General features: G+C 34.2%; 1 protein-coding gene across 1 annotated transcript; it reads left to right on the top strand.

The window, feature by feature from the left end:
- The first annotated feature begins 3,587 nt into the window (after positions 1–3,587).
- On the top strand, positions 3,588–3,965 carry LOC131067338 (leucine-rich repeat protein 1-like). Its single transcript, XM_058002298.2, has 2 exons — positions 3,588–3,808; positions 3,890–3,965. Exons 1-2 carry the CDS (start codon positions 3,588–3,590, stop codon positions 3,963–3,965), a joined length of 297 nt encoding a protein of 98 aa, XP_057858281.1.
- Positions 3,966–11,255: the final 7,290 nt, after the last annotated feature.

Genomic DNA, 11,255 nt, shown 5'->3' with positions numbered 1-11,255 from the left:
ATAGGCGAAAATAAGGTTTGAATGTCAAAATAGGACCCTATTAGGGTTTTAAAAAAGATAAGAAATTGAATTGCAAATTTGAAAAGGGTGAAACCTAATGGATAGGTCCACCTTGAAAAAAATTGAAATTGATTGAAATTTGCACAAAATCCAAGTAAATTTGAAAATTAGGGTTTTGGGGCCTAACCATTGAATTTTAAAATTTTGAATTTTGGAAAAAGGAGGGAAATTGAAAATTTGAATGTTAGACAAGAAGACAAGTCTGAAAATAGTTCTAAATCTGAAAATTAAATGTGAATCCTATGTTTGCACAAATTGAAGTTGATTTTTAAAAATTAGGGTTTTGACAATTAACCACTTAATTTTGTAAATTTGATTTGCAAATTGAAGAAGACAATGAAAGAATTGAATTTGATAAGCAATATAATTTTCACATCTAAGACAATAGATAGCAATTTTTTGCAAAAAACAAGTTCAATTTTGACAACTAGGGTTTTGAATGAATTAACCACTAAGTTTCTCAAGGAAATTAAACTTGTAAATGAAAAATATTTAATAATTTTTAATGCAAAGCATGTAAGACGTCGGGTTCACCAAAATGTAATATGGTGAAAAGTGATGAGAGGAGGTCAAGTGGAAATATTTACCCTCAAGAAAAGAGTGATAGTTTCACAAAGGATTCCCTTCAACTTCTCACACACATTACATTTAAAAGAGGGGGTTGAATTCACTAGATCCAATCTAAATGAAAAAAGATTGAATGCTAAGTGAATTGTAGGGAATTTGCAATAAATTTGGAAAGTAAAGTAACCCCTCTTTTAAAATAGACAAGTTGAATCAAGCGAATTGAGACTAAGTGTAAAGATGACAAAGAAACGATTATATCTTGAAATAGAGATGCGGGATGAAGCTGTGCACCTAGAATTAGTAGTAAGATGTCGAGACGAAGCTCCCTTGCAAATTTGAGCAAAAATTGCCAGGACTAGGTTAAAAGTGTATTGGGTCCTCCGAAAAATCTGCATGCTGAAAAGGGTTTTTCCATCTCTGAAAATAGAGTCTAAACATACAATTACAAGTGTGCACCTGCAAAATACACACATAAAAGAGAGGAAATGTTGTTGGGGTTGGGGATTTTCCTTCAGGTCAAACCCCGTGTTGGAATTAACCAAGTGATTGAAAATACTTGCAAGTAAATGAAAGAAAATGTCTGAAATAAAGATCACCTCAAGAGAGGATGCAATTGAAATATTGATAGAATTGACTAAAAGGATATGTAGAATAGAATGTCTTGAATGTTGGTAGAGATCTCCTCTTCAATGGTTGAATCCTTGACTTGAATGCAACACCTAGCCTTGAAAGGAGAATTGAAATGCTCAATGCTTGAAGGGATGTTTGAATGCTTGATGACAATGCCGCTTGGTAATTTTGCCTTATGATCGCTTATGCTTGATTTCTCTTCTTGAACTCCATTGTTTGTTTATTGGACCTATGCAAATAGGAGAGGAGATGCTCCTTATATACTTTCCAATTAGGGTTTTTTAAAACTTTTTTCTCTTTGGCCAACATAGGAAAACTTTTTCTCGCTCACAATTGACAAGCCCAATGCAAGATTATGTCAAGGGAGTTGCAAAATAGGGCAAGAGTTAGGGGCGCCCTACCCCTATACTATCCTAATTTAGGATAGGTAGTGACAAAAAGGCAGTGCGAGGTGGTAGAAAATGCAAGTTTATGATGTTTTGACCATGTCTCAGGTCTCCAATTAGGCTTAGGAATTCATTTGCCAATGCGAAGACCCAAATACGGTCAGAAATTGCAAGGTCACAATTTTATGACACTACACCCACCAAACCTTAAACTACAACATCCTTTATCCCGTTATGTCTCTTCTCTTTGACTTCTTCAAGCCCTATGTTCATACTGTGTCTAACTTGGAGTTCCCCAATATCTTAAATCCATAGCATCCTTACTTAATTTCCCTTCATTTGTAGGCCTTCCTAATTTTTTTATATTTAAGTCTTATTTTCTTAATTTAACTCTAGAGTTCAAACTGTAAAGTGCTCCCTTCCTTCCTATATGCCAAATTTTTAGGTGTTCCAAAGAAATTAGTATATTATCGCTTGGTCTTTTTTTTACTACTCTTAAGTGTAATTTCATTTACATCAAGTAAAGTTTAGACTTTTGAAAGTCCCAGGCATATTTATACTATGCTCCTAGGTGCCAATTTCCTCTAAGTCCTTGTACCCTAGTACTATCCTTATGTCACATCAACTCACATCCTCTTAACTTCCATACTACAATCTTACATTCTCATAACCATATTCTAAATCCTCCCTACACTTTAACATTTATCCTTTCATTCCTTTGTACCTTAAAACCCACCAACTCCTAGAATTGGCAAAAATATTTACAAAGCTTAACATAATCAGTCCTAGCCCACTTCAAATCACGCTTAGACTCTCCAACTACCACTTGTTTATTCCATGTGACTCTCAATGGATTTGTCCAATAATTTCTCCATGTTCATCTATATTCTAACATTTCATAAGTATAAATACCATTAATATTAATGAAAATTGTAAATAAAATAGGATGTTCTTTGATGCTCCCTATAGCATGACTGAATATGTTTACATGCAATTTGATATGGGATGCCTAGTTTTTTAACAAATTTTAGACCTCTAAGATTTCATCCGCATTTGCACATTCTACCTTGGTCACAATTTGAGTGGTAAGTAATATGTTTAAATAAAATATGGGACTTTACTAACATAAAGATATAAAGTGACAACCTTCAGAACATTAATGACTGTATAGCACAAAATGGGGATGTAGTATTGCACTAGTGTATTCTAAAAATCAGTCAACGAAATTTCTATCATGGAGCAACAAGGTATTGATAGGTTTGCTTAACTTGTACGTACATTGTATTTCAATAAAACCCTTTGAAGTAGCAGATCTATAATAGTTTAGAACATAGGCCTTTGTTGACTTTTATACATGAGTCCCACAAGCCACGTCACATGATCAAAGCTTAGAATGTGGGACCTACTGAAGCAATGTGGTGAGTGAGTAGAAACAAGAAACGAAAATGAAGTAAAAAATCTTATATGAAATTTAAATTTTATCTTAAATTAAAACTATAAAAACTTTTAGAAAAAATTAAAATATTTGATAATTTGTATCATTATTATTATTTATTACGAATATAGGTTCTGTTGTCTCTCATGTTTATAGACCCTTTCCATTGTAAATGGATAGCGATTTGCTTAAATGTATGTTGTAACAAACTCAGTTTTCTAGACTATGTGACGAGGCGACGAACATTATTGATAATTAAAGCTATTGATAATGTTATGTTTATTTATTTAATGCAGTATCATAAACACATATAACACGATATTTATTATTTATTGTTTTCTATTAAATTCTTAAGAGAAATGCTGTCTATAAATTAAACATCCTTACAACAGTATTGCTAAACATCCTATAAATGGTATAAGTCTCTCTCTCCCTCTTCCCTTCTTTCCTTTCTTAACCATTATGGCAAGGCAAGAATTGAGGAAGAAGAGAATCGTTTATTAACCATTATGGCTGCTGCATCCGCATCTATGTTGTGCATATTTATTGTTATCTGCAGCCCCCTCCCTGCTCCATCAACTGCCAACGGTGAGGTTGATGCGCTGATTGATGTGAAAAAGATGATATTGAAAGACCCTTTGAATTCTCTGCAATCGTGGGATCCCTCCTCGCCCAATCCCTGCATGTGGATGAATGTCTACTGTGATGCCAACGGCGTTGTCTACAAGGTGTAAGTCTCTCTCTCTCCCTCTTCCCTTCTTTCCCACACTATAAAATTCTCTTCTTCATTTGATGTGAATAAATTTGACAGGCTATTGCCACGCATAAAGCCTTACGAGGCTCTCTCTCCCAGGATCGGTGATCTTCAGAACTTAGAACATTTGTAAGCTCTTATTATATCAGCAACAATCCAGTGTTTAAATGAGTTTTGTTTTAAAGGAATGTGTGCCTCAAGTTTTTTGCATGACAGGGATTTAGCTCAAAATTCGCTTTTCGGGATCTTACCATCAACTTTGGGGAACTTAAAAAATCTCCGTATCCTTCTCCTTGGATACAACCAATTCACTGGAGGGATACCCCAATCGCTTGGCCAACTCTCCCGTCTGCAGCTTTTGTACACCACTCTATCAAACTGCCGAGTCAAATTATTATAACTACTTAATTGCATATGGAAAGAATCGAGGTGTTCTAGGTATTGTTGTTTATATTGTGACATTTTTTTAATCTCCTTTCTCTAAATCTCTTCCATTCAACAAACTCAGTGGTCGCATTCCAACACTCGGAAAGTTGTCTGAATTTGGATATTATTGGTAAGTGAATGTTTAGCTGGTATGTTCAGATTTTAATTGATTGTCTTTTTCTTTGTAATGCTAAGTGTGCTTCTGTTATGTTGGCGGATGCAGTTTCGAGGGAAATCCAGACTTTGTGTGGTAATGTCGTGAAAAAGGGGTGTCCAAGGAGAAGTTACCCTTAGAATATAAATGTTATTCATCTTAAGTGTATTACGAATTGTTATTCAGTTGTTACCGTGTTTGGATTTGTAACCTCAAATAAATAAAAAATGTGAGGGAGGATGTATGTGAGTTTAATATAAATTACATTTGGTTAAATTTAATTGTTCTTCGTGAGCAACATTTTTATTTATAAAGATTTAATTACAATTTCGGGGAACTCATGATCCGGGAGGATCCAAACAAATGTGGCACCACACTCGTCCGATTTCATTGCATGTTTATTTATGAAAACTGGTTTCAGAATTGGAACCTCCAACCAGTGTCATTCTACTATCATGCGGTACCACCAGGTTAAGCAATTTCATCGGAATTACTGTGAGGCTCCCGTTATTTGTGGAGTGCAAACAATGGTAAATCCGATAAAAAGGGTATCGGGTGGAGTACAAACAATGGCAAATCCGATAGAAAGTGAATCTAGTTGTTTGAAACCCCGACCTTTTTGTTCCGGACATTGCTCTCCACCAACGCACTAAGCGTTGATTCCAAGAATTTTATTGGAAGTTAAAATTTTTGTTATGTATTGGAGATGTGCCCGGGAAGTAGGGGGTCGAACTTAGCCCGAGTCACCTCCAAATATGCACAAATTCAAAAATAATAATATAAAGCTAAACTCACCAAGCCCCAAAATTAAGGGAAGCCATGTTAACAAGATTTTAAGCCATTATTTAAAGATTCTAAGGCTCGATTTAGGGGTAAGAATATTTGAAAAAATATATTATTAATAATCTCCAATTAGCATGTAAAATTGTATATAAGGGGGTTTTGGCTTGTAAAATCGATCAATTTCATTTGAGAGAATGGAAAGAATTGCGAGTTAGAATTTCTCTTGGGAGGAAATAAGGAATTTTGGAGATTAATGTTTGCACAAAGACTTTGCTATTGTATTCCTTTAAGTGTAATTGGGATATAAAGGCATTTGGAGCCTATCCCTTGGACACTAGTAAAGGAGTATGCAAAAGAGTCTTAGGTGTTGAGGGAGACTTTGAGAGAAGTTGTATTGCAAGTCTGAAGCTATGATGATGTAATAAGGCGAATTATGATTGACATCATTAATGAAAGCAGTACTACATTGAGAAGCGGACCCAAAGACATAGCTCATGTTGAGCGAACTCCGTTATCAAGCTTGTGATCTCTCTTCTTCTCTTTTGTCTTATAATTCTCTCTTATTCCTTTCAGCTTTAATTTCTTCTTTAACTTATTAATTAACATTATTAAGATATGAAAAGATTAAGTTGACTCAATTTTGTATTTCAACGGTTAAAAGACATAGCCATGCAATTTTGTTTGTGATTGGGATAAAATCTATAATTTGAAATAGGTGTAAATTTAATCTATAAGCCTTAATTACAGATCAAGTTGGTATCAAAGTATTTTAGGTTGAAATTAAAGTGAGGAGAAGATGCACTTGAAGAATATAATTTGGATATTTGATCGAGGCAAGTTACTCGAACATCAACCACGACACAATCGAAAGAAGGAAAATGTGTTAGTCCTAAACTCTTTGAGAACAAAGAACAATTTCCTAAAGCATTCCTAGACATAAAGATGATAGTGGAAGAGTTGTATAAGGATAGGCAGAAGAAAAAGGAAAGAAAGGACAAAAAGAAGAAGGAAAGTGATTCCTCTTCGAAAGACGACAAAGGAAAAGGAGTAGGAGGTGGTAGTGACCCTACTAACTGCCATCCCCATCTTCTTCATCTTCTTCTTCTTCATCCTCTTCATATTATTCTTCTACTTCTTCCCCCAAGAAGAAACAACCTATATAGTCTGAATCTAACTTACCTTTGTTGAAACTTGATGTAAAATTTGAATTGCCAACCTATAATGGAGAACTAGATGCAGAGAAACTTGATAATTGGATAAAACAAGTTGAAGTTTATTGCAGGATTCAAAAGTTTACTGATGATGTTTCAAAGATCTAGTTATCCATACTTTGCCTGGGAGGCACAACCTTAATTTGGTAGGGGAGCAGAACTCAGGAAAATCTTAGCCGATAGGTAAAATAATTTCTTTTTGGTTTGAGTTTACAACTGAACTTAAGAAATCATTTTATCCATTAGGTTACATGCAAAAAGAAATATTGAATTGGCAATCATTAAGGCAAGAGAAAGGACAAAGTGTGCAAGAATATACACAAGAAACTTTAATTTTGGGCATTCCTTTATACACACAAGAAACTTTGTTAAAGTATATAGGTGGATTGCATGAGAGTTTGAGACATACAATACTTATGTTTAATCCAACTAACTTTGATGAAGTTAGTGTGCAAGCTATCCATTTGGAAACAAGCTCAAGGAATAGCCATGATAGTCTTTTCATGGAATCTAGCAAACACAAAGGGAGCAAGAAATGGAAGGAGAAAATGTTGCGAACAACTTCCATGAAGAAAGAGTAGGAGAAGCCTTATTGCTCATGCTGCAAAAGGGAAGGGCACGAAGATGCAAAATGTTGGTAATTGCATCGTGATAAAAAACCCAAGTGGTTCAAGGATCGAAAGGGTAAGTAGAAGACCGCAACTATTGTACCAGATCTTGGATCAAATTCTGATGATGAAACCAAGACAATAGTTTTGGGTATAAAAGTTATTGTCCCTGTTGCTAATACTGGTTCCCATACTCCCTCTATAAAGTGTAATGACGTCTCTGTTGAAAGTAAAAGGAATGAGTTGTTTCACATAAGGGCTATTGCAAAACAATGTAAAATTGATATACTCATAGATAGTGGATCAGAAGTGAACTTAATCTCTGAACAAGCTGTTAAGCAATTGGGATTAAAAAAAAACCTCATCCTAAACCATATCCATTGGGTTGGGTACATGATAATGCTTGGTTACATGTATCAAAACAATGTAAACTCTGATTTGCAATCGCATCCAAATTTGTAGATGAGGTAGAGTTAGATGTAATTCCGCTTGACATCTGTGGGATGGTTCTAGGCAGTCCTTATTTGTATGAAAGAAAGACCATTTTCTATAGGGAACATAATAGGTATCATTTGATTAATGATGGAATTGAATTCATTGTGAAAGCTCATCACATGAAGAATGATGGATCTATTATAAACACAAGGCATTTGAAGATGATTGTAAATACAAGCAATACATTAACCCTTATGTTTGTAACAACTGGTGATACTAAACATGAAGATGAAATAATCTCTGATCATGATAAGGTGTCATGAAAAGCACAATGTGAGGATCAATTGCAAGCACATTTAAGCCTTCAGCCTAAGGTGGTAAAAGAGGGTTTGAATGATTCATTTTCTAATGATGTTCCTATTCAGAAGATCTAGCACATTGATACTTTTTCTTTCACATCAGTTTATTCAATATTGTTGTTTTCTATTCTCTTAGTTAGTTCTATGTGGATGGTCAATGCAACAATGAATAGTGATGAGTATATAGTTGACTGTATCAGCAATGCTATCTCATTTTTCACCTTGTTTATGATGAGTCAGATGTTCAGAATTTTAGTGGTGGACATATGATACTAGACAAGTGAGGCAACAATGCCTTCACTCAAATTCTATGTAAAAAACAAACCTTTTGTTAGTCCAAAAGATTCTCAATTGGGAGGAATGATCCTGGAGGATCCAAAAAAATGTGGCAGCACTCAACTCTCCTCTGATTTCATGACATGTTCATTCAAAAAATTGGTTTGAGGATTCGAACCCCTAACCAATGTCATCCTATTCTCATGTGCTACAACCAGGTTAAGCAATTTTATCGAAATCATTGTGAGGCACCCGTATTTTGTGGAGTAGATACAATGGCAAATCTGATAAAAAGGGGATTGGGTGGATTGAAACCCCAACCTCCTTATTCCAGACATTGTTCTCCACCAACACACTAAGTGTAGATTTCAATAATTTTCATGGTAGTTAAAAGTTTTGTTATGTATTGGAGATGTGTCAGGGAAGTAGGGGGTCAAGCTTATCTTGAGCCACCTCCACATATGCACAAACTCAAAAATAATAATATAAAGCTAAACTCACCAAGCCCAAAAATTAAGGGGAGCCATGTTAACAATATTTTTAGCCAAATTATTTAAATATTATGAGGCTCAATTTATAGGTAAGAATATTTGAAAAAATATATTATTATGAATCCCCAATTAGCATGTAAAATTGTATATAAGGGGGAGTTTTTGGCTTGTCAAATCAAGCAATTTCATTTGAGAGAATGGAAACAATTTGGAGTTAGAATTTCTCTTGGGAGGAAATAAGGAATTTTGGAGATTGATGTTTGTACAAAGACTTTGCAATTGTATTCCTTTAAGTGTAATTAGGATTTAGAGGCATTTGAAGCCTATCCCTTGGACACTAGTAAAGGATTATGCAAAAGAGTCTTAGGTGTTGAGGGAGACTTTGAGAGAAGTTGTACTATAGGTTTGAAGCTATGATGATGTAATAAGGTTAATTATGCTTGGAATAATTAATGAAAGAGGTCCTACATTAAGAAGCAAACCCAAAGACGTAGCTCATGTTGAGCAAACTCCGTTATCAATCTTGTGATCACTCTTCTTTTTTTTCTTATAATTCTCTCTTATTCCTTTCAGCTTTAGTTTCTTCTTTAACTTATTAATTAACATTATTAAGATGTGCAAAGGATTAAATTTACTCAATTTTGTATCTTAATGGTTAAAAGACATAGCCATGCAATTCTGTTTGAGATCGGGATAAAATCTATAATTCGAAATATGTGTAAATTTCATTTGTAAGCCTTAATTATAGATCATCTCAATTGCCCAGTATTGTAAAGAGGGAAAACAAAAATTCAAGTATTTTTTTATTTATAGATTAATTAAATTAAGTAATTTGAATTATTACATATGAATTCAAATTTAAAATAAATGTAGCTAGTTTCATATCTAATACCCATATAATTGACATATAGAATGTAAAGTGATTTAAGTGATTTTTTATTATGTTAGCTTTTGAGTTGTATGAAATGATTACATGTACATAAAAAAATTTATTGATTAATATTTTGGGTTTTTTAATTACATTAATCTCTTGATTAGTGTGAGAATAAAATTTTAAAAATTTATGGATTGCTCAACATTTTAGGTTAATTTTATGGACTAGCTAACATTTGGGTCAACTTCATTCTCAGAAATAAATCTAGTCTAAACCGAGAAACATAACGGAGTTTTCATATTCTAAAAATTGATGTGAATAAATGTCATCAACAACATCACTTACAACCAATGATGAATACATAAAATGTGTGAACATCTCTATGTGTGAGCATTACTTTTTTGTTAAGAAGGGCATCATAAAGATTTCATAATTTTTGAAAAACGGAGTGACAAAATAAAATCATTAGTATCATAAGACAATAAATGAATAATATTTTGTTGGGGACAAAAGAATTGAACATTCCCCTAATGTTCCACCTAATACTAACCAAATGAAAATCACAAAAAATAAGCCACAAATAAATCATGTAAGCACCAATTCATGTCTTATATATTGTAAGATTATAAATGTAGACATATATCATTTATACAATAATTAATTAAGCAATTGAAATGATTAGATAACCTATAAGAAGTAAGTATGAAGGTGAAATGGGTATGAATTGAGTGTTCCAATTTATAATTTATAATATCACAATAATGGTCCATTTGGAAACAATAGAAGTGATAACGACAAGAGAAGTCATAATCATGTAAACAATCAATGATCAATTTTCTACAATTTCTGAACAACCAATCTCTATTGTTTGTTAATCCTTTGATAATGAAAATGCAGAGGATTTACAAACTAGTATAACTAAAACAATTTAAAACCAAAATAGAAAATAAAAAGAGAGTCAAGGTGGGAGAGAAAGGATAATGAGAGAATTCATAAAGGGATAGGTGGAAGGGGGGAGGGAGAGAACTAGAGATAGGACAAATAGATAGGCAAGAGACCTAGAGGGAAAAAGAGGGGTTATCTATACCTAAATGATAAGAGAGGGGTGGGAAAAATAGACGAGGATAGAGAGAGGTGGGTAAGAAGAAAAGGATGTAGTGGTGGACAATTATATAGAAATACCATAAACCTTATATCATAAACTTTATTTCCTAAACCCTATACAAGGGAGGCAAAGGTAGTCACCTAGAGAGGGGAAGGAGACAAAAGAGGCAAGAGAAGAAAAAAGAGAAAGACAGTGATAAAGAGAGAGATGGAGATAGGTAGAGATGAATTAACTAGCAAAACTAGAGATGAGAGAGCTGGAGAGATGAGGGACAAAGAAGAAAATGAGAGACAAAAGTTTACAAAGAGAGAAATAGATGTAGAGAGGGAGGAAAAGAAATATAGAGGTGAGGGACCTTTAGGTTGGGGAGATAGAGGTGATAGACCTAGAGGGATAGATAGAGGTGAGAGAGACAAAGTGAGAGAGAGAGAGAGGCAGGTAATGACATAGGGAGGAATAGGTTGAGAGATAAAGAGGGAGAGAGGGTGAGATCTAGATAGGGAGAGGTGATAACTTTGAGGATGGAAAGAGAAAGAATAAGAGAGAGTGGAGGGGGGTTGATATGTAGGTATGGAAGGTGGGAGATAGGGAGGGAGAGAGGGAAAGAGGAAGAAAAGGAGGGATTGATGGAAAGAGAGGGGGGCGAGAGATGTAGAGGGAGGGAGATGGGGCGATATAGGGAAGTTCAATATGGAAAAATG

The sequence above is a fragment of the Cryptomeria japonica genome, chromosome 5 (genome assembly GCF_030272615.1).
Source record: "Cryptomeria japonica chromosome 5, Sugi_1.0, whole genome shotgun sequence".
Classification (NCBI taxonomy): Eukaryota; Viridiplantae; Streptophyta; class Pinopsida; order Cupressales; family Cupressaceae; genus Cryptomeria; species Cryptomeria japonica.
The sequence above is the reverse complement of the archived record's forward strand: the minus strand, read 5'-3'. Positions and strand labels throughout refer to the sequence as shown.